At 42.3% G+C, this 24,304-nt stretch overlaps 1 protein-coding gene across 1 annotated transcript in view; it reads right to left on the reverse strand.

Annotated features, from left to right (window-relative positions):
- Positions 1-21,576, reverse strand: part of LOC309698204 (uncharacterized protein) — a gene marked incomplete at its 3' end in the record, with an annotated part of 30,399 nt that extends 8,823 nt beyond the window's left edge. Inside the window, exons 1-2 of the mRNA XM_082520504.1 lie at positions 20,507-21,576; positions 17,722-18,649 (exon numbers count right to left, since the gene is read on the reverse strand). Coding sequence (XP_082376630.1) covers positions 17,722-18,649; positions 20,507-20,968 — 1,390 coding nt within the window. The 5' untranslated portion in view covers positions 20,969-21,576. The remainder of the gene's footprint in view (positions 1-17,721; positions 18,650-20,506) is intronic.
- Between the last annotated feature and the right edge of the window lie 2,728 nt (positions 21,577-24,304).

Genomic DNA, 24,304 nt, shown 5'->3' on the forward strand with positions numbered 1-24,304 from the left:
AGCTACTCTCACTTCCCCTGCACTCCCTGATTTAATTAACTGTTCTCCATCCATCCTCCCTTCTCTTTCATTTTCTACATTCGTCAGCTCCTCAAATTAGTCCTTACATCATCTCAAGACACTCTCTTCACTTTTTAGCTCATTTCCAGCTGTACCCTTAATCACTCTAACCTGCTGCACATCTTTTCCAGATTGATCTCTCTGTCTAGTTGATATAAGCCAGTTTCCACTTTTTCATTCAAAACTTAAAACTTTTCCTTTGCTGTTTCCTCCTCTAAACACCTCCTCATCACCTCTGTTCCCTTCATCTACATGTCAGTTGAAGTTCTCTATTTTCTGTTGAAGTAATCACCAATAGAAACACTCTCTATTACTTAAAAAGCAGTTCACTCATCGTGCATCATGATGGTTGGTTGCTAGTGACCCTTCCAGGTTCAGATTGTGCAAGTAATGTATTTTACGCCTTTATGCCAATCAGATGTATCCTTTACTGCTATGGATACTATTAATGGTCTGCAAGGAACCTTTAATGTGTTTATTTCTGAATTTACCTCTTGAGTAGTTTTTGGCTTTAGCTGATAAAATAGAAATACGTTAAATGAACGCAAATGTTCAAAGATATTTTTGTGATTAGCTTCTGTAGAATTGAGCCAAAACCTTCACCACCAGGGGGCAGCATTAAGCAGAAGGTGTGTACAAGTATTTCCAAACGTGTCCATGGTTTTTCTTCAACAGACTTAGCTAGCTCAGAAGCCCAGGAGGTAGAGCGGGCTGTTTGTTATACTGCATGCCAAATGTCCTCGGGAAAGATGCTAACTCCAAGATAGCTATTTGATGCATCCACTGTGAATGTTAGATAAAAAACACTTACATATAGAAAAAACTGCTTGCTTGAATGGATGTGAATGAGGCAAGTGCTTTGAGTGCCCAGAGAGAGTAGAAAAGCACTGTGTAAGGACAAGTCCACTAAGTATTTATTGCCCATCTGCCAAATAAATTAATAAAAAGTTAGATAAAAAGGTGCTCCTAAAACTTGTCTGAGATCAATATCCCTGTGGGGTCATTATTTATAGATATTCGGCAGTTAGCTTTTGCATTTTAATTAAGCAACAACAACTGCGGTCGGTTGGGTTTGGGAAAAGATTATTGCTACAGTTGCTTCAATAACTGCAAGGAAATCTGTCATTTCCAGAAAGGGGTGGGAATTGTCTTCATAGTAATCAAGACCTAAGGCATCTTGCCTTTCGTGTAATTTTAACACATTACATGCCACCAACGTCAAATGAGTTGATATGTGTGTACTCATGCTACTACCACTCTGTAATCAAGTGTTACAAGGATACATGGCATAAAAAAAAAAAAAGAAGCACCACAGTCTGTGCAGATCAAAGACCGTTTGTAGATGTATTATGAAGAAAGATGAAGTCTTCTGAAATCTTTTGAAATCAACTGTGTGAAGTTTTATACATACAGTCAAACACCTTTGGGAGTTGAAGACTATAAAATATAGATATTTCTGCATTTACTGCCTATTTTGTCTTTTTCAAAATAGTGCAAATTGCACACTTCTTGCAGAACATATTATATATACACAAGTTACTACACAGTCATTCCTTTCTCTTGGATGTAGTTAACAGTTAAACAACTGTGTTAGCTTAGCGTTGCGGCATTTTTCTTAGTGCATAAGGCTTGCTTCAAGTCTTATTAGGTCAACCTGTTTGACAGACAGGCTGCTGCTGTAAATGCACTTATTGGCAGCAGATATTCCACTGTGGTGTCACTAGTGTCAAACCCACTTAAGCATTTCAGAAGATGGAATAAGTTCGATTCAATTTTATTTATACAGCACCAAATCACAACAACAGTCGCCTCAAGGTGCTTTATATTGTAAGGTAGAGCCTACAATAATACATACAGAGAAAAACCCAGCAATCATGTGACCCCCATCCTCCCGCCACCCCATTTAACAAGTGAAGTCTTGGTGAATGCCTTTGTCAGGGCTCTGTGTGCGGGGAGGTGGAGATGTGGATCCAAGTGCAGGACTCTGAGACGGAAATATAACTGAAAACCACAGCTTTATTGCTGGCACCAACAAAACAGAAACCAAACATGAAAACACTAACTGGAACACACAGGCAGGGTCTGAGGGTACGACGCGACACCGAGCATGGGAAAATACAGGGCTTAAATACACAGGGTAGTAATGAGGGAATGGGCAACAGAAGGGAGACACAGCTGGGGGAGATCAGGGCTAACGAGACGGGGGAGCTAAGCTGCACACACTAACATAAGACAAAGACTTTCACAATAAGACAGGAAACAAGAATTACTAAACCAGATGCAGACATGACACTGAGAGACGGACTAGACACTGAACAGAAACTGCAACACACATGAGAACCCAAAACCTAAGAACTGATCCCTCACCAAGAATAACAGAAACAGATCCATAATGATAATAATAAACAAAGCACCAGAACATCAGAAAACAATCCATAATGCAAAAATAAACCAAAACATAATAAACTCAAAATACTGGGTCCAACGGACCCAGAACCGTGACAGCCTTAATACATATTAACAAGACTTTGATTGATTTACACATCTTTAATCTGCTGCCACAAATCAGCAGGCTTTTTATCTTTTTATTTCCCTTTCATAACTACTGCCTTACCAACAAGCACACCTACAATGACATACTTTACTTCTCACCTTGTAGCACAGATGCACTTCAGTGGTGCTGAAGGAAGCTGGAGGGGGGAGGGGGGTTGCTCGAGCTAGGTGCTTGAATAATGGTTCATGAAGTGTTGATAACCTTTCAGCTTATTATGCCAATTAGAGTACACAGCTGGAGGAGGAAATTAATTCAACACCGGGCCATTTTGTTTGTTTATTTACCAACGTGCGCCGATTGCAATGGGGTAAACAGAGCTTGAGAGATCGAGGCTTTTGCTTGGCGCCACAACGATGGTCGTCGTTTTAACTAGACGCGCTTTAATTTCCAAAGCAACTTCAGAGTTGCTTGGGGTCTAATGAAAACTATTCGTTTAAACACACGGGGATAATCATAAAGACCCCATTTGTATATCTTCAATTTAAAAAAGCTGATTTTGTCATTAGAAATATCTAGTTGCAAGTAACATTAGTCACAAGAGATGACACTAAACTCCAAAGATAAACTGACAAAACACCAACAGTACCATAAAGCAAAGAGAAAGGACGGGGAATTGATAATCAAGCAGCAGATGGAAAATTTTCTTTTGAGACCACACAGTTGGCTCATTTTAAACTGAGAGATGTATGACAGGAGAGAGGAAATTGTGCTTTCCTCTGTTCTCCTCGAGCCATAATGTGGGTTTCCTCTGAACTGGTGTAATTCCCCTCCCAAGGGGACAAGGTTGTTCCACATGAGCTGGTTCCCTAATAACCAACCCAAGCCTCCCATTGCAAAATCCATTAAGGTCAAGTCATGCATAGTTGATTGAACATCTCGTCTGGTGGTCTGCTAAGGAGAGCCATGAGCCTAAGAATACCACATTAATCAGAGGCAAAATGTTTTTATGGTTATGGAACCGCAGATGTTCTTTAGGGGACTTTTTGGCACATTTGTATCATTAGCACATACGTCTGATTTCGAAGCACATTGCCAGCAATGACTTGATGTATGACTGCAGAGCTGGATGTAAACAAAAGCAAGAGACCTTTAAATTGCAGATCCAAACACTCTAAAGGGATCATCCCGCCGGAACCCCCTAGGAAGCCATGGCATCTTTCGCCACTAAATATTACTCTGCTTCCTAAAAAAGAAAAAAGAGAAACCCCGATGACAGTAACCCGCTGTTATACAAATGCAAAGAGGTGCTTCAAGAGCACCCTGATCTCTCCTCCACCTCCTTCTATTCACAGGCAGCCTGTGTTCTCCCTGCTCCATTAGTTCAGACACCGCATCCATCCCGCCGAGCCTCACACGGGGGAGGCAGAACCAAGGACGTCACCGTCTGATGCTGTGCGTGTTCTCATGTGTGTCTGCGTGTTTTGTATTGCGGCGGTGGAGTGTAGCACCTACGAAACGATGCAGTCGAGCATGAAATCACCTCTCTTCAGGTTTAAAGGGCTTACATGGATTTTTAATGATGAGCCCGTATCTTTTATGCGCCAAATATACTCAATGACTCCATTCTTTTCAATGCATATTTAACAGTAAGAAAGAGGACGGACTGTAACAAGATTAATGGGATATGCATAGACGCAGGTGTCTCTCTTTTTCTTTGGGTTAACAATGAAGCTGTTGTGTTCCTTCAAGCTGCCATTTGCATTTTTAATTTAGTGAGGTTTTTTTTTTTTTTTGAGAAAACATCAAGCTGATGAGAGGACAACTTAATTATGGTTAAAAAGTCAATCCTAAAGTTTAGCTTGTAATGTCTAACACTTATAAGACATCTAGTCATTTAACTTAGACATACAAAGTGAGATTAATAATACTGATAACAATTAGTTTTCTAAATATCTAAATAGTAGCAGTTTAGTTGTTTTTTTTTTAATTATAATTGTAAATGTACAGTACATATGTACAACTACTTCACAGATTCTTATTCTATACTATAAGTGTGTTAGGTGTAATGAAGACTTTCAAATTTGCATTGTTAAAATGACACATTTCAGTCAGTCATATCAGTGAGCATGTTAAGATGAGCTAGTGTGTTGGCAGAGAGGAATAATACGTAGTGTAAGTCAGTGACACACGCTTGTAATGTTTATGTGTTGTGGTAACATACAATTTACAAGGATGTTTAATTTGTGCTTAAAGATCTGAAATCAGGGGTACTGTGCTTTTTTTTTTACAGTTAAAAAAAGCATAAGAAACAGAGGTACCCTGGCTTTCAGCTCTAGAGTAAATGAGAGCAGGAGTCGACCTGCTAAAGTGAAAAAGAAGGCAATGTGAAGCAGTAAAACTGTAGATTCCCTAATGGTAACTTGAGGTTGTACTTTATACATGAGGCCATCTATATTAAAGACCAGTAGAAAGTTGTTTTAATTCAGAGAGATCTGCTACTGGCCAAGCTTTATAACTTCTTTTCTTTTGTTTATTTCTATCTTCTCCCCTTCTTCTGTGTGCCTCCTGTGGTTGGCTCCACAGGGAGTCAAGACAAATAGAATTTACATGTTAAAATGTCCACTTATCAATAATCATTAAAATACATGTTTACAGCTGGGTAGAAAAAAAAGTATATTTTCCCCAATCGTAACATAATATTGATTTTTTTTTTAAGTCTTTTTCCAGGATAATTCAGTCAGATCTGTCAAAGATGACTGACAAATGTCCAGGCACAGGCAGGTGGAGGATGGTAGGCCTCATCCGCTACTTCTTCCATTAGGACTTGATGTCTTCATTGTGTTGTCTACTGTTCAGGATTTTTAGAGTATTGTTTTAACAGGTGGTTCTGAAAACACATCTCTGTGTTCAAGCTCCGCTATACCTGATGTCTGATAAATATCTTTAATATACAGACCCCTAGTTTGTAAGACAGGTTTTCTGTTTGAAGTTTCGAGGCACGACTGAGATAATTCTATTTAACTGGTAAAATATAGACATCTCCTGATTAATTAATTCGGCCTCATCAACATTCTCTTTGTCACCATTATCAGTACTTAAGGAGTGTTCATAGGAGGTAATTTAGTTGCCATCCAGGTTCATAGGAGAAACCAGGTTGCTAATGTGGCCATTATGGGATAGCTAATTAGACCATGAGGTAAATTAGTAGGTTACTTTAGATTTATACAAGACCAAAACTCCTTAGCCCTGTTGGCAGCAGTGAGACTAGAATGAGAATTACCTTTCTTACACTATGCACAGCCAATAGTGGGGAAAAGCTAAGCTTGTCTTAAGGATCTAAACTGATCTAAAATATGACGTTTTTCTCAAACTCAGCTTGTCCAGCTCAGTCCTGCATTTTAAGATTTTTGGACGTCTCAGCTAGAAGATTTATAATCTGACTTTTCCTGCTAAGTAGATATACTTGGGCCCAATGGTGCTTTTGTTTGTGCTCATATAGCATATTGACGTCTATCAAGAATAAAATTGATGGACACCCATCCATTTTCCTCCACTTATCCAATTTGATGTCACTGGGAGCTGGAGCCTATCCCTACGGAAATGTAGAGCTGCCACCCAGGCAAAAGAAAAATAGTATTTCACGTTATAACATGAAAACTTTACTGTTCTAACAATGGCAGCTCTACACTTCCGTATACCCCAGCTGCTATAGGGCAGCTCCCTGTTTTTAGCCTGTGCCAGAGACACACAACCATTCACAACAACAGCACAACAACAAAACTATAACCATTGGCCAAAATGGTTTTTATATTTGCCTCTAAACATTTTATTGATATTAAAGCTGAGGTCATTAACATGGGAACTGAATTACTTTTGGAGGCAATCACAGGTGTTTATTAGAAGAACTGCAGTTTTTCTTATATTTTAGCTTAACTTTTGAATTAGCTCATCATGCAAGAGCATGCAGTTCTTGTCCTTAAGCTGAACTACTTCTTTTAACCTAAAGCTAGTGCTTTCTTTGCACAATGGATTTTTAACCCCTTTAGTTCATTGTGTCCACCGCTTCTTGTGAATAGCTGTTGACAGCTTGCGTGTTTCTTGAAGAGATACTAATACGATAGCAGTGCAGCCAAAATGAGAGACACCACTTTTGAAAACACTCTAAGCTTGGTTTGCATTACACGATGCAGACCAGAGACATGGCATCCCCCCGTTACTGTAATTATGTTCCGCAATGGTGCCAATGAATTTAAAGCAGCCACATTATTACAACTGACAGTAGACTCATCTCTTCATCACTTATTCAGCGCAAGGCAATTTTCCAAGGCTTCCCCAGATGGCTGTCAATTTTATGCAAAATGGAAAAGAGATTCAGTCCAGCCAGGCTCAAATTGATATCTCCGAGTCATAGGTTGGATAGCTGTTTGAAAGCGTTGAAATAAAGTATGGGGTTTTGGTCTCATATGTGCCTGACAAAAAGTGACAAAGAAAAATACATGTTTTGCACAGATATTTTTCATGAAGGATGACAAAACATCCTGGCTGGCTTTTATGGAGCCATTTATTCCACTTTAACATCTACCACACTTTTAAGGGTCACTTAGGTTGCGTTAAAAGCGGCCATTAGCGCAGCTTTCAGAGACAGGGAGCTCATGGACGAGGAACACCTTTCGTCTGATCTTTCTGTCTGAATGCAGCGGTTCAGCCGCAAAACAAACATATCACGCAGGGTTAAATTAGAATGTGTCCAGATAACACGTTACAACCTGCTGAAAATGCATTAACACCACAAGCATCAAGTGTACTCACTCTGTTTACTTTGAGCAACCGCTAATTATTATTTTGACCTACACAATGCAATGCTTCATGTTTTTGTAAAAAATCTGATACACAGTTTTTCTAATTGTTTGATGTGTTGAAACTGCGGTTGAGTGTTTTGCTTTTATTTTTCTCTCGGGGTTTTTTCTTTCTGTTCGGCTCCTTTGCTTAAAAGCCCATGATGGGTAGGTTAGACTTGACCCGACTTGACCCGAATGAACTATTACTTCTCACAGCCTCAGAACTAACATTGTGGGAAGCGAAGTGGTGATCCCAGAAGAAAATCAGTATTATTTTTTTCTTGATATTATATGGTTATATTATATTATATGGTTCTATTATATGGTTTATAATTATGATTATTTGTATTAGGTGCATTTGTGCCTTTACCAAATGTTTATTATCTATTACCACTCTTTACATTAATGACTGGCTGTGTTGTTACGGGAGATTGAATGAACCGGTTTTGGTCATGGTGAGTAAGACTGACTGAGATACAAAATGCAAAGCACCGTTTCTGAAAGTGAGAAAATCCATGAATTTTGGTTGACATGGTAGATTCAGTTAGGAAATGTTGACTTTTCTATGTCAGTCTGATTCGGTACCCAACTTAAATATGTACTTGCATTTAATACAGAGTGAATTTATTCATAAATTAATTCAAAAAGGCAAACATTTATATATATTCTTGCATTAAATACATATATGTCCAACTTATGAAAGGCATTTTTAATTTTTACGTTTTCAATTCAATTCAGTGTTATTTATAGAGCGCCAAATCACAACAGCAGTTGTCTCAAGGTACTTTATACTGTAAAGATCCCACAATAACCCCATTTATACTAGTGTTATTAGTACTTCTTTCAGTAGGAATTACTGCATCAGTAAGGTGTGGCAGGGAGGAGTTCAGCTTGTGGCACTGCTGATTTATTAAAGTCCTGACTGATCTGATAGTGCCTGCGACTGTATTTCTGGGTTGGGTGTTCGTCATCGTCCACTTGTTCAGGTCAGGTGAGTTGTTACGGCAAATCAACCATAGCACTAGCATGGTCAGGAAACTGTTTAGTAGTAGTATTGGCCCTTTGGTTAGATGCTAAGTCCTGCTAGAAAGGAATGGGTTTTCCATAAATCTGATTTTACCGTCGAGCAGAGGTAGCACGTTCGCTGTCTCCTCCAGTCTGGGACTGACCATCTGCCTGCAGTGAGCGCTGCTGTCAGATAGAGGCAGTGTACAACCGGACTCTATCTTGCGCTTCTTTGGCCCATCAGTTAGTTGTCATGAAGACAGAAAGTTATTACATAAAATGAGCTCAAGTGAAACAGAGTGTTTAAAACAATGAAATGTATCCAATGCAGCCACCATCTTTTCATGCTTTATTTTTTTGGTTTATCTTTACAGTTCTCCTGTTACCATTAAACTGGTTCCTGTCCCTATTTAAATATTCTGGCCAACTTGTTAGCAAGAAAATACCTTTCCCTCCTCCACCTGACCAGAACCCTGTACACTGATGGACAGGACTACAAAAAGATTTTCAGCTGATGGAAGCATGTAGTGGTCTAAAACCTAAAAACCTTGTAGGCAGCTGTGTTGACAGTGGACTTGATAAAACCACGACCACCTACTCCAACAGTTCACACCCCAAATCATCACAGCCAACTTAGAATTTGTGCCTCTCCGCTCTTCTTCCAGACTTTGATTTCCCAAATTAAAATTAAAATTTTACTTTCATCTGAAAAGAGGATATTGAACCACTGAGGAACATTCCAGATGTTTGTCAACGTTTCTTAATGCTTTGACGCCAGCCCTGTTTCCTGTGAAACGCTCCCAAGCTCTTGAATAAACTTTTCTCGACTGTCGCCTTGAGGCTGCACTTAGCCCCGTTCCTCGTCCTACCACACCTCTCCCTTTCAGTCAACTTTCCATATGCTTACATCGATACAGCACTCTGTAAACAGCCAGCATTTTCAGCAACAACCTTCTGTAGCTTACCTCTTTGGGGAGGGTGTCACTGATCATCATCTGGACACTTGTCAAGTCAGCAGTTTTCCCCATGATTGTGGTTGTGTACGTGGAACTAGGCTGAGAATTTGAATATTTATTTCTTCAGACTTTACATGAAATATTCTGATAAACTGAAATACTGGACTTCTGGTTTTCATTAGCTATAAGAGAATAATCAAAATGTAAATAGATAAAAGCTTAATTGTATATTTTGATGATACTTTTTTTAAATTTAGTGTACAGTATCCATGCACACTCCTTAAAATCTATTAGTTAACATGGACAATCTTAACTTTGATGTGAAAGTATCTGACCCTTCTTATATTATTATTATTTGGTTCATTGAATACTTTGCTTGAAAAGTAATTGATTTGAATCTGTAAAATTGTATACTTTGCTACTAAAATTATGCATCAGAATATTTAATAAATTGATCCCTTACTTTTTTTTTAGCAGTGCGTTATAAATACATGCCTCATAGGATCTAAAAAGACGAGCATTCACAGTAAAGATGAACAAATACATGATCATAACCAGTGAATATGAATGATTTCAAATCATTTTCTATTATAACTTCTGTACCTGAGCGTACCTGGATTTTACTTGTGTGGGCGACTCAAACTTTAATATCATCCCAGTACAGACCTGCATCACTGAATTTATACACACATTTTATGCATGTGCACCCAGTTATTTTTATAGTTTGTCTTTTCAACCATCACAATGAATACACTACTGTACAATCCCTTCACTCTTTATATTTTAATTTTTTGAAAGATTAGTCACTACTTGCACATTTCACGTTTCCTTGCTGTTAGGCTGATCACTGCACTTTTGCATCCCCGGAGAGGGAACAGGACTGAACATATCGATCGACTGACTGATTGAGTTGAACTCTCTGTTCTCTCAGCCTCATGTTCACATTCTGCAGCATCTTCCTCTTTTTGTTCTTTTAACCCGTTTTTGTCTGAACAGAATAGAACATTGCACACACGAGGGAGACTGTGGCCAAAAACTCCTTATGTTTCTGCTCCACTGTTCAACAGTTTTTCAGTTTCTCCCTGGAGCAGGATGGAAAATAATCTGAAAGGGAGTTTAGTTGTAGTCTTGCAATCAGCGACCCTGCAAAGAGCCCCCATCTTTGAGAAATCTAATAGGTTATATCTGAAAACATTGACTGATAATAACATATTGTTTTTAGCTGTAAGAGGGTGGCAGACTTTCGCAATCTTTTCAAAGTTTTCTGGCATGGTAGTCTTCAGTTGATCTTTGTCAAGAGCAGTGTATAGAATAAGTTTTAAGTCAGGATCAACCAAATTTAAGCCTAGACTCAACTATTTCCAGTTTTATTCATTGGCATGCATGTCTGATTTGCAGCAACACTGAATCAAAATAAAAACAAAGGGGAATTTAAATTATATTAAATTATGAAAATCAATAAAGCTGTACCGTCAACACCTTCACGGTCAAGCAGTCTAATTATGTATTAACAAAGTGAAAAGAGGTCTTCAACAAAGCAAAGAAAGGTATTTCTTTGAAAATGAGAGCAATGCTCACATTGCTAGGTTTTTTGTGAAGATTCAACTACTTTTAAATGATCTCGCCACTCGCGACGCTGACCATGGTAAACACAAACTGTACATCCAATGGCAGCGGTAGACATTTCCTCCTAATCAGAGACAAAATCTCCCAATCAACTCCTCACTGCTGTGTACGCTCAGCTGCTTGCAAAGCGTCTGCTCAATTTAAACCCTTTAAATGACACGAGACGCCGTCTTCAGCGTTAGAAGCTGTACAGGAATGTCCAAGTGAAACGAAGGCTTAAGCTGAAATGGCACAACTTTGTTACAGCTGGTGCATTTGTTACAATGTTTGTCTTTGTGCAGCACTAATAGCTATGTGTTGACTGTCTGCTGCATGGTTTGAAGGATCAGCAGTGACTTTATATGACTTTAACACACAACAAGGTGAGCCTTGAGCTGCTAACTCTGTAGCTACAGACTGCGAGAAACCCAATAACACATACAGGAGCCTAAATAAAATAAGATGTGAACCCAAGGATAAAGTCTGGATTTGCTGTAACTCTGTTTCACCCCTCTGAGTCTTTCACAGAAACATCAGCTAGGGTGCAGAGATACAGCAGTTTCTCCAAACTGTCTGATAAAAAGATCACCTCATTATCACTCTATTGCACATCATAGTGGGACATACCTCATAATGGCCAACAGCTATACTCTAACAATACAACTGATTAAGCTGTAATTTTATGTACTGATTTTCAGGCAGCTCGTTGCAAGACTGAGTGTTAGATGAGAGAGGAAGCGTCTCCTCCACCCACATTTTGTATTGACTTTATAGGGCTATAAAATGTGTTATGCTTCATCCCTGATTGTCCTTACTTTTTGGAACTGAGGACAATCTTTGGCAAAGCAGAGACTGATCTTCAGAGAATTCACAGACATTATCATATTGTCTATAAGCCATCAAGAGCGAACTGAACAAATACCAAATTAGCTTCAGACAGAAAAGAAAAATTCCAATTAATACTAGTATAATCAATTTAGCTGATTCTGTGGGAGAATAAACTGTTTTGGTGGTAATTATTAGATATTACAAAATCACAAGTTAGAATCATTAATGGTATTTTCTATGCTTTTCTTGCTTTAGTTTGGGTTAGCAAGGTGCATATTTGGAATAGCTCTTTCACTCTATGTAAATGTAACTTCCTCATATGGAAAGTGGAAGTGTTTTATTTTTCAGTGCCAATTGTTAATGCTTGGTCAGGACCAGTGCTCTTCACTTTATATAAAATGGGCTCTGAACACCTCAGGAACACATTATTCGGTCTATAATTGATGAATCCTGCTTCAGGGCCCAAACTACTCTGCATTTAATAAGGCTGTTGTGTTTTTAACATGTTTTAATGATTTGTATCTTGTTCTATTTAATCTCAATAAGCCCCTAAAAATAGGCAGTGATCACTGTCGGCCTCTCTCGGTGTTTATTGTCACTGTTCATTTTAAAGCTCATTTTTAAACTCTTACGATGTAACTACGGCCCAGCCCATGCAGCAGTATATTAATGACTAACCTCATATTGTGGATGGATTATCTCAGTTGTTTTCCCACCCTCACGTTAACATTTCTGTAAAAAAGTTAGTGTTCATCCCCCAGCTTCGCTGTTTTAATTATGCTAACATAGCTGTGTCGCTAGCGATCACGTAGCACATCATTATATACCAGCTAGCCCAACTTCAGTAACCCTACAAACGTCACTGCTGTTTACTCTCCTGTCTTCATTTATGTTGGAAGTGATAGCAGAGCTGTACGTGTTAATTTGTCTCAGAAATCTCTCAGTAAGAACTTGTTATATTATATTTAGATGGAAACTAGCGAGCTAACTCCCTGCTAACTTCTGACTCTGTTAAATTTAATAAATTCTGTTTTCTTGGATGCCTGGATGCTAAACTTAATTGTTACACCTGGTACATTTTATTTTGTTTCATTTTATTACAGATGAAAGAAATTAGACAGTTTTTCAGCTCTCAATGATCCCGCAGTGACTGTGTGACTTTGGGACCTGCAGCAGAGTTTGGGCCCAGACACAGCTAATGACATCAGACTTAAAGACCGTATTGAACAGTATAGATGAACACTACAGGGAGGAAGCTTGGAGTGATTTATGACCAGTACGTGTTCTTTCACTAACACATTAAAAACAAGAGTTTACAGTTGTCTTCTTCCTAATTATATTATAATCAGGAATACTGTCTCAGTTAAGATTAATTAAGGATGCACTGATCCAGCTTCATCCACTTTCAACAGAGTTCTGAGACCTTGGATTCCAACCCAGTGTTAAAGTATACATGACATCAGGCTCAAACTAACTGTTTCTGTCCTAACTCTGTAAAAGATAATAATAATAATCATAATAATACATATAGATATACTCTCGTCATATGCAAGAATTTAATCCACACAGGGTCAAAAGTATATATTAAGTCTTTTATATACATATAGTCACCTAATCTTTTAGTAAGTGTTGCTTTAGTGTCTTTTAACTTGACAAGGTCTATTAACTTCTCGTTAGTGATCATGATTGACTACAACTGGTTTTACTTCAGCAGCATCAAAAGGATTTGTTTGACAGCGCTCACTGGATGAAAGTGTCACAGTCATGAAATACCTTCAAACTACTGATTCTTTGCTGTCAATGTTCTTCATGCTGTGTTAGCAACTCTACTAATAACTCATTCCAATGGCTGGCATTGCAAAGAATAACACAGAATTGAATTGAAATGACTAGATTAACCATATAAATTGCTCTGTGTCATGACTCAGCTTTCTGAGTTGAGATCGGACTGATATCTCATCCAGATATGGTATAGGTGCCGCCCTAGTCCTGGTCCTAGCTCCACCATCCTCACTTATTAAAGGATCCAGACACGCAGACAAGTAGTGCTTCTTGAGTCGCTGCAAAGAAGCTTTGCTTTTTTAGTGCTGACCATTCTAACAGAATGAAATATACTGCAAAACAAACCCGTGCATACCTGCACATAATAAGCAGCAAGGACCGGGGCTTATTTGTTCTGCGATGCATTTCAGCAGGACGAAAGACTCTGCAGGAGACACCGCAGAGAGCTACAGAGGTTTGTATTGATGCAATGACTGTAAAAGATGCGGCACCCTTTGCTTTGATTTATTAGCTCCTGCTCAATGTAACTGTAGCCACAGTTGAAAGGTACATATTGGTCACAGCCCGATATTGATTTTTCTACAGTTAAATGGATGGCTTTGTTTAACAGTGAAAAAGTGAGCAATTTTACTCGCACTAGCAAGCTGTTTAATAGTCCCAAATCTATATTTCATTAAAAGGATGACACATTGCACTCCCAGCCCCTCTCTTTACTCCTGTTCTATTGATCTCTAGCAGTTTGGGTCTTGCAGAGAATCATAAATCGTCCAAGCATCTGTGGCACTTTTTTTTTAACACTTACCTTCCATCTCACAAATAATGAAGCACGGGAATTACACAGAGCCATGAGCGAATGTGAGGTCTGCGTTTCAGAGTATTCTCATCCTCATCATTTCCATGCAGAGCTGGACAGTAAACACCAGCTAGGAATGTTGTCATGTACAGTGCATGTTCCCTGTCACAAAAGAATTCATTCACTCAGTAGTTCTCAGTTTTTGGAGATAACAGCAAGGAGAGTAACAGCCATAGAATTCCCTCTTGTTTTCCTTTAGTCAAAACACTCTGTGGCTCACACTCGCCTTGAACAACTACAGGTTACATCCCTGCTTAATAAGCTTGCAGTGTGTCTTCATTGTGTCATCATTCCTGAATAGATGACCTTTATAGTCCCTAAACTAGCATTTCTCTGGAAAAGAGAGCAGCAGAATTTTCCCGCATCTACCTTTCTCTCCTTTTTATTTTCACACAATTAAACCAGAGGCAATGGCTGCACAGCTCAAAAGGGGATGAGGGAATTTTTCCGTAATGGGAACCTGTTGTGTTTATGATGAATTCTGGCCAATCTGTCTGCTTCTGGAGGGTAAACACGTTTGACATTTGGTGATGACCTTATCCATTCTATTAGGCTGCTTGTTTTTCTGACAGAGATGGATAAGCCTGCTTTTTCTCGTTTCATCTTACAGAATGATGTTGGTTAACAAGGTGTCCTTGTTAGGTCAGAGCATGTTCACATTTACATGTTTCACTGGGACTGTCACTGTCTGTTTGATAACACGAAAAGCCATGAGATGCTTTCACCCCCCCTCTCAAGAATACAGACTCAATTTGATAAAAGCTTTCATTTTAAATGCAAAAGAATCAAACAAACGAATAAAATCCATAAATTTCAAATAAAGTTTTCAAATGTTTGACTGATTTTTTTTTAGAAACTGTGTAATATTTCCTTCTTTTCCCTTTTTTTGCCCTCCTAAAAAAAGCTGTCACTGTAACTTTGTAGCATAAAAAAAAAGTCGCGCTGTCAGCGTTAATCTCAACATGACGTTAACGCCATAACCGTTTTAACGCGGCAAATCTCTGTTAGCGAGTTAACACAGATCGCCCCGTGTGAGGGCTGCACGGCGTCAGCGCCTTAGCGTGGTTAGCTCGTTAACAGTATAGATGACTGCTCGTTGTCCAGCCACACGCACGGGGCGATCCGGCTCTTTGAGCTCCTCCCAAAAATCCTTCAATTAGATTCTGTCCAATTATTACACACGTATTCTTTTTTAAATCATAACAGGTAAATATGTTCTTATTAATCAATTATAGTATGTCCGTGTGTATTTACTGACCTCGTCCATTACAAGGTGATTTCCAGTCCCCGGCTGAAATTAGTTTCCTGTGCGTTTGTGATGGTCTTTTGTCATTATTACTGCAACAACTCTGATTTATGCTGATCGGCTTTTATAAAGCATCTTATTTTTATTTAGAGTGAACTGATGCCTAGCTTAAACGATGAATTTGGAGCCTTAAGATGAACACAATGTGTCACATTTAGAATAATGATTGCTTAAGTATACCCACTGTTGGTCATTAACATAATAATCAGTGTGTAACAATTTTATTGTCATCACCGGGACTGACAGATGTTTTTTTTTTGTTTTGTTTTTTATAAATTTTGCTCCAAATATGAAGGGCTAGGCATAAAATTTCAGATGTGCAGGAGAAGCAGCCGTGGACAGGAGATGCTACAGTGGTTTAACAGCAAAAGGAAAGAGGTTGCTCTCCTAACAAAGTCAAGCAGTAAATCAAAGAGACGTCAGAGTGCCAAACACATGGCTTGATTGACAGGTGACCTCTGGGAGGTGCTGTGCTGAAACTCTGTGGCAAGATGCTAATCAGGATGAGCACCTGGGATCAGGGGAGTGCGTTGGGAAACTGTGACAGTAGAGGAGACGGGAAAATGTGACCCTTACTGACCCAGACACACCAACCATCACAAAGCATTTACATCCCACAATGTGGACATATTAAGAAGACGGTCCTCACAAAGCTTGTTTGTTTTGATTTGTTCACCGTGAAATATATTGCATTAAGGCTAACAAGACACTTCTGATGGAACCTATTTTTTTAGCTTATGCACTAAACAATAAACAATAAACAGTGTATAGAAGGTGGAGTGTACTAAAATGCATGTTTTTGCATATTTGTCACACTTAAATGTTTCAGGTCATCAAAACATAAATATTAGACAAAAATGACAAAATGCAGGTTTCACATGATGACTTCATTTTTTAAAAAAAAGCTTTAAAAAAGGCTAAAAATAGCGTCTCCTGTTTTGGTCTTCTATGTATTTGTCATGGTCGGCTGTGTGGCAGGCAGGATGAGGACCCAATCGCAAAACTCACGGACTCAAGGGATGAACTCAAAAGGCAGCTTTATTGCTGACAAGATGACAGGAAAATACAAAACTTAAACTGGGCACAATAAACTAATACTTGGAGAGAGACACAGGGAAATCCACGCAGCATGAGGGAGACTACGACACAGAACTGAGGGAGACGCAGACATAAATACACAGAGGGTTAACGAGGGAAGTGGGAGCACACGGGGAACACAGCTGACACAGATAATCATAACGAGACAGGGCAGGAGTGAACACAACATGACGCATACTGACGAGAGACTGTCAAAGTAAAACAGGAAGTACAGAGGTTCAGACAGGAGGAGAGAGCACGGGGAGAACACAGACATAACAGGCTGGGGAAAACATGGAATAAAACACGAAAGGGGACAAGGGCTCATGAATACATAGAGGGGCACACAGGGGGTGAGAGTCACAAAGGGAAAGCACACAGGGAACCACATAACAGGGCAACTCAGGAAACAGAACCTAAACAGGGAACTGAATACAAAAATACAAGAGAACTAAGAATACTGGGCCAACACGGCCCAGGACCATGACATCACCCCCCCCTTAAGGGCTGGCTCCAGACAGCCCAAACACAGGAAAACAAAAAACCAAACAGAAAACGACCCAGGGCGGGCGGCGGGGGCCCAGGACGGAGGGCACGGAACAGAAAACAAAGGAGCACAGCAAACACCGGAGCCCAAGAAAAACAACCCAAAACACAGTGCAGTTCAGGGGGCCGACCATGCGGACGGGAACGGTGGAGACGTGGAAACAGTTCAGGGGGCCGGCCGTGCGGAAGGCAACGGCGACGACGTGGAAACAGTTCAGGGGGCCGGCCGCGCGGAAGGCAGCGGTGAAGGAGACGACGGAGCAGTTCAGGAGGCCGGCCGCGCGGAAGGCAGCGGCGGCGGCGAAGGAGACGACGGAGCAGTTCAGGAGGCCGGCCGCGCGGAAGGCAGCGGCGGCGGCGAAGGAGACGACGGAGCAGTTCAGGAGGCCGGCCGCGCGGAAGGCAGCGGCGGCGGCGAAGGAGACGGAGCCGTTCAGGGGGCCGGCTGCATGGAATGCAGCGGCGGCTCTCCAGTGTTAGGCATGCTGGCCATGGCCTGGTGGGCACAGGACCAGACGAGGCAGGACCAGACGAGGCAGGACCAGACGGTGGCGATGCGGGGGCCGGACCAGGCGTCGCTGCAGAGGCTGAGGCTGGACCAGGCGACGGCGAAGCAGGAGCTGAGGCTGAGGCCGGACTGGGCGAAGCACAGGCCGAAGCTGGACCGGGCGACGTTGAAAGCGATGCAGAGGCCGGACCGGGTGTGGGTGATGCGGGGGCCGGACCAGACGGAGATGGAGCTGCAGCAGGCGAAGCGGCGGCTGGGCCAGACGAGGACGAAGTCTCGGACGAGGCTGGGCCAGCCGAAGCCGGGGCCAGACCAGGCGGAGCAGAAGCAGATGGCGGCTGGACGGGCCCTCCAATGGAGACAGGAGGCTGAACGGGCCCCTCGGACCCTCCAGCGGAGACGAGGAGAGGCTGGAGAGGTTCCCCTGAACCCCCAGCGGAGACGAGCAGCGGCTGGAGAGGTTCCCCTGAACCCCCAGCGGAGACGAGCAGCGGCTGGAGAGGTTCCCCTGAACCCCCAGCGGAGACGAGCAGCGGCTGGAGAGGTTCCCTTGAAGCCCCAGCGGAGACGAGGAGCGGCTGGAGAGGTTCCCTTGAAGCCCCAGCGGAGACGAGGAGGTGCTGGCCGGGCTGGGCAGAGCCGCCAGCGGAGACGAGGAGCTGCTGGAGGGGTCCTCCTGAACCCCCAGCGGAGACGGATGCAGAGCCAGCGGGTGCGGGGTCCTCTGGCACCGCGGGCGCTGACTGTAGCGGCACAGGGCACGCAGCCGGCTTAGGATGCGACGGCTGGGGCTGTGTAGGGCAAACAGTCAGTTTAAAGTGTGTCAGCACCGCGTAATCTTCAGCTGGTGAAGAAGGCTCACTAAGGCTTCCAGCTGAGGTGGGCAGTGACTGAACGGGTTGCTGGGCTAAGCACTGAGCTGGTGACAGAAACAATAACTGAGCTGACAAACTAACAGGCAATGAGGCAAAGGACTGAGGCGGTAACGGAGCGGATGACTGGGCAGACTGTGGAGCCGTTAACTGTGCTGAAGACTGAACTGGTGACAAAACAGGAAACTGTGCTAATAACTGAGCCACTGACTGAGTTATGGACAGCAATGCCAGTTGTAGTGGTAGTTGCGCTTGTGGTAGATTAGGTGTCTGGCTCTGGGTTGCTCTCCTTCTGGGAACAGGAACAGGTGCTAGGCCTGGCCGAACACCAGTCATCCCCACCCGAGGAACAGATACGGGTGCAGGGACGAGCTGGTCTCTGGCTGCCTTTACCCTGGGGGCTGGTGTAGGTGCAGGAGCTAGCTGGACCTCTGTCGCTCCCACCCGAGGAACTGAGACGGGTGCAGGAGTCGGCAGGGTCACGGCTGACCTCACCCGGGGAACCGGAACAGGCACAGGCGACGGCTGGGTGTCCATCAACCCCACCCGAGGAGCAGGTACGGGTGCCGGGATGAACGGAGCCTCTGCCAGGCTGGGGATAGAAGCAGGGACCGGCTGGACCTCAGCCACCCTCTCCCGAGGAACTGATACGGGAGCAAGGGAAAGCTGGGCCTGCGCTGCCCTGGTTACAGGAACTGGAGTTTGAGAGCAGAGTTCAGGAGCAGCAACAGACACTGGGAAAACCAAGTTATTGACGCCAAACTCAGTTTTAGGAGATCTAGGTTTAAAGCAAGCAGGTCCTAGGAAATCCACTGCTATAACACTCTCCAGGTTAGCGCTAGCAGTCCTGGAGGAGGTTAGCTCAGGGACAGTCACCGAAGCAGTTTCAAAACAGACAACATCAACAACTGTCTCTTGAGGAACGGTGTGCTGTCTAACACAGGTCAGAGAAGGAAGAACGCCAGAGACAGTTCTTTTCAGAATCGAGGCTGGAAGGACAAACACAGGTTGAGAAACAAAGTCAATTTTCATATAGTCCATAGGTGAACCAACTCGGCAGGCTGACTCAGATTGAACTGGATGGGGAGCCACACAGTCCAGGGACGAAGTAACACCCACAACCGTTTTCACAGCAACAGGTTCAGAGGAGTAGCGAACAGGATCAAGCATGTGTTGCCGTGGGTCACAAAACTTGACCTGATCAAGCAACTCTTTAACGCTTAACCCTAGTCTTTCAGTTAGCTTAGCAAAGGAAGCGACCATCTTGTTACCGCTCACTCGAGAAACTGAATGATTAAACACTGGTTGTGGACCTGACTGGGCACCACTGGACATGTCAAAAGACACAACGGGTTGGCACATGAAACAGTTACTAGAAGGAGCATCAGTTACAGAACACTCAGTCTCAGATGGTTTGGCTGATGATGGTGGTGGTGTGTGGCTGAGTTCAGACTGGAAAACCCCAGAGTGTACAGGCTGGTTAAAACAGTTCTGTGGGGCTGCAATGCTGGTAGCAGTGTGTGGGTGAGTCTGGTGTAGGATAGCTGTCTTAGGTTCAGCTGTCTCTACATGTAACACATTCATATCGGTTAAATCAAAGGACATACTGCGAGCTTTACAAAAATCAGAGGGCTCAAAAACACAAAGGTTGCTAGCAACTGGTGAATGATCCGACACCGAGGTGCCTCGCTGTATAGTGTCTCCAGAGTCCAAACACACAGTGGTGGAGTTATCCGATTCAGGAAACACAATGGCGGGCAAAACAGAGTTACTCACAGTGGTGGAAAAGTCATGAAGTCCGGGTCCAGAAAACTTGGGCTGAGAGTGTGACGCACAGTCACTCTCACCCAGGGATGAAAACTGCTCCGCTGCTCGGGAACGCCGGCGACGTGAACGCCGTTTTCTCCGGGAAGGGGGAGGAGACGAGCCGGACCGCAAATCCTCCAGCGGACCGGGCTGAACGTCCTCCGACTCTTCACACTGGAGAGGCAGCTCCGGGCGGATGCCTACGGTGGAAACGAGGAAGTCCCGGATGTGGGGGTGCAGCGCGCCGAACAGCCACGGGAGTCCGGACACCATCCGCTGTAGACGGACGGCTACGACCTCCCGGTGTTCGTCTCCTGGCAGCACTTCCCACTCCTGACAGTGATATTCCACCGTGTAGATTAAATCCTCCCGGAGCTCAGCGGAGGGGTTGTGAGTTGCTGGGTCCATGTCGTGGTCGTAGTCTTCTGTCATGGTCGGCTGTGTGGCAGGCAGGATGAGGACCCAATCGCAAAACTCACGGACTCAAGGGATGAACTCAAAAGGCAGCTTTATTGCTGACAAGATGACAGGAAAATACAAAACTTAAACTGGGCACAATAAACTAATACTTGGAGAGAGACACAGGGAAATCCACGCAGCATGAGGGAGACTACGACACAGAACTGAGGGAGACGCAGACATAAATACACAGAGGGTTAACGAGGGAAGTGGGAGCACACGGGGAACACAGCTGACACAGATAATCATAACGAGACAGGGCAGGAGTGAACACAACATGACGCATACTGACGAGAGACTGTCAAAGTAAAACAGGAAGTACAGAGGTTCAGACAGGAGGAGAGAGCACGGGGAGAACACAGACATAACAGGCTGGGGAAAACATGGAATAAAACACGAAAGGGGACAAGGGCTCATGAATACATAGAGGGGCACACAGGGGGTGAGAGTCACAAAGGGAAAGCACACAGGGAACCACATAACAGGGCAACTCAGGAAACAGAACCTAAACAGGGAACTGGATACAAAAATACAAGAGAACTAAGAATACTGGGCCAACACGGCCCAGGACCATGACAGTATTAGTGCAGCGGTCCCCGACCTTTTTTGCGCCACGGACCGGTTTATGCCCGACAATATTTTCATGGACCGGCCTTTAAGGTGGATAAATACAACAAAATAAAACTAGTACCGGTACCGGAAAAAAAGAAGATTTATTCATAACACACGTGAAAAGACCAAGGAAAACCGAATTAACGATAAAAACGATAACAAAATAAAGCTGAAAACCGATAAAAACCCGGAAAACCATACATTTTCACACCTGAGCCGGTACCAAACGAGTCACGGACCGGTACCGGTCCGAGGCCCGGGAGTTGGGGACCGCTGTATTAGTGCTTTCTCTATGCTGTTGTTTTGTGATGAATGCATGTTTTACTTGATGTGTGTATTGTTTTTGTTTTCACTTCCTCTTTACTTTCACTTGTCCGTTGTTCTCGATCTGTTTCACATCTCCCAGTAACGTCTACGATGGATAAGTTTGCTTTTAGTCCTTTTTATTCCTGCTTTCTTCTTGTCTTTGTTCCATCCTGTTGTGCTCCTCAGTTGTTCTTCCTTCTTTTGTGCCTGTGTTTCCCGTCTTAACTTAGTTTTCCTACTGTTTTCTTTGGACTTCCCCTATCCCAGCAGTTTAGAAAAATATTCTCTAAAAAGATAGCAGGCTTTTGATTGTCTCACCTCATTGTGATCTTCTTTACAGTATGTAAACAGTAAATACACCATGCCTTGGATACAGTGCATTTCTTCATTGCCTTCCTTTTACAGTAGACAACTGGCAACCCTTTTTTGGTGCTTACCATTTTTTAAATATTGTAACATGTATTTATAAAATGCTGTTATATCAGTTATAGCATACATTACAAATGTTGATCCGTGGTAATTTCAGAGAGCTAAGACAGACAGAGTAAGACAGATAGAGATAAAAGGAAATAAAGAAAAGTAAGCCTTGTTTTGTATCTATTTTCCTTTTAGTTTAAACAGGAACAATCATCTGTTTGATTTTTCTGAGCTGCTGCTAATGCTAGTTTTTGTCATTTTTTAAAATAATTGTTTTGATGATTGTTTTATCATTTGCTGTATTACATCTATACAGTTACTGTGCATCAGGAAACCGACTGGTTTTTTTTTTTTTGAGGGGGGTTTTTTGCACAAAGTGTCTTAAAAAAATTATTCTTTTGATATTTATTCTCCCATCATGTGCTTTAATTCTATGGAAAATATTCTTTGCTTTAGCTCTCATGCTGCTTGTCACTAACTATGTTTGCAATAAAGTGGCTGTGTTTTGTTTTGAATTTTAGTTTTGTCTGCAAAGGTTGGACATTTAACCTTCTAGAGTCGAAGAAATTGCTGGTAGGTCCAGATCACATGACCAATTAAGATCATGTAATAGCAACATACACTCTGGTTGAGTCTTCATTTCAAGTTGTGTCGAATCTCAAATTGTTCAATTATCTTGATAGGTCGGGTAAAACCAGACTTATGATAAATAAACTATTGTCGAGCTCAGCGCAGGAAAAAAACAGTAAAGATGGGATTTAAGAAGATTTAAAACTTTCTGCTTGAAAGCACCACCAAGCCTTCTGGTGGAAAAATGCACCACGTCAGCCAATCAAAAGATTAGAAGGCAACATGAGGCATTTGGTTGCTGAGGGAAAGGGGAGGTTGTGGGCATGACAGTAAAAGCCAGAAGAGTGATATGAACAGCAAGTTTTGAAATTTGTGACATGGTGGTAAGAAGCTTCTCGTAGTTGGTCACCAGATTTGGACACATTTCACGAGGGCCTGTTTACCTGAACTCTGTAAAATCCTTTAGGCTTCTTTGGGTGAAACCTGAAGCTTCAGCTCCCTTTCTGAGGTCTGGAGCCTGGTTAGGCTACTCCATGACATTAATGTGCTTCTTTTGGGGTCTTTTTTTTTAGCCATTTTGTATTGTTGGTGGTGTGTTTTTGAAGACCTATCTTCAGTCTGCTGGCTGAAAGAAGAAGGTTAATTTTCCACGATTTTACACTACATAGTCCTGCCCAATGGGTGAAAATACTATACAGTATAAAGGGCAAATATACAGTTTCTCCGACCCCCTAACCTCAACCTTAAATAGTCACCAATAACTAATTACCGTATTTCCCGGACTACAAAGCGCACCTGAATATTAGCCGCACAAGCTAAAATCAGGGGAAAATCCTGTTTTGTACATACATTAGCCGCACCTGACTAAAAGCCGCAGGTGTTTCAATGTTGACTTATCATATGTAAGAGAATATGCACAAAGGGAATTGTCAGGAAAGAGATGGCTGTTTGGAGACACACCCCTTTTATTAATATTTTGAAAAACAAGTTATGGGTACATATTTGCATAACTTTTTAGGTATATGTACAAGTAGCGGTAATTACAAGTACGAAACATGTACTGTGTTTCATAAATGAGTAACAAATGTAGTACATAACAATAACCTACAGCACACCAGAAAAATAGATTCGGACTACCTTTTAGGCTCAGGTGCAGTGACACGGCTTCAACAAGAAGAAAAGTCAGTCATTCACCACCATCTTTCTCTTCTTCCTGCGCACTAAAACCACCAAAGTCCTCTTCTCCAGTGTCGGACACGAACAGGCTCAGGATGGCTTCGTCATCCACTCTCCACTTCTCTCCTTCGTTGTCACTTACAAAACCAAAGAAATCCTCGTTGTCAGTGTCAGAGTCGAACACCCTCAGAAGGGCCGTGGCGGTGTCCTCCTCTCCATCATGCAGCA

Source organism: Aulonocara stuartgranti (assembly GCF_965226115.1).
Source record: "Aulonocara stuartgranti genome assembly, chromosome: 22".
In the NCBI taxonomy this organism is placed as follows: domain Eukaryota; kingdom Metazoa; phylum Chordata; class Actinopteri; order Cichliformes; family Cichlidae; genus Aulonocara; species Aulonocara stuartgranti.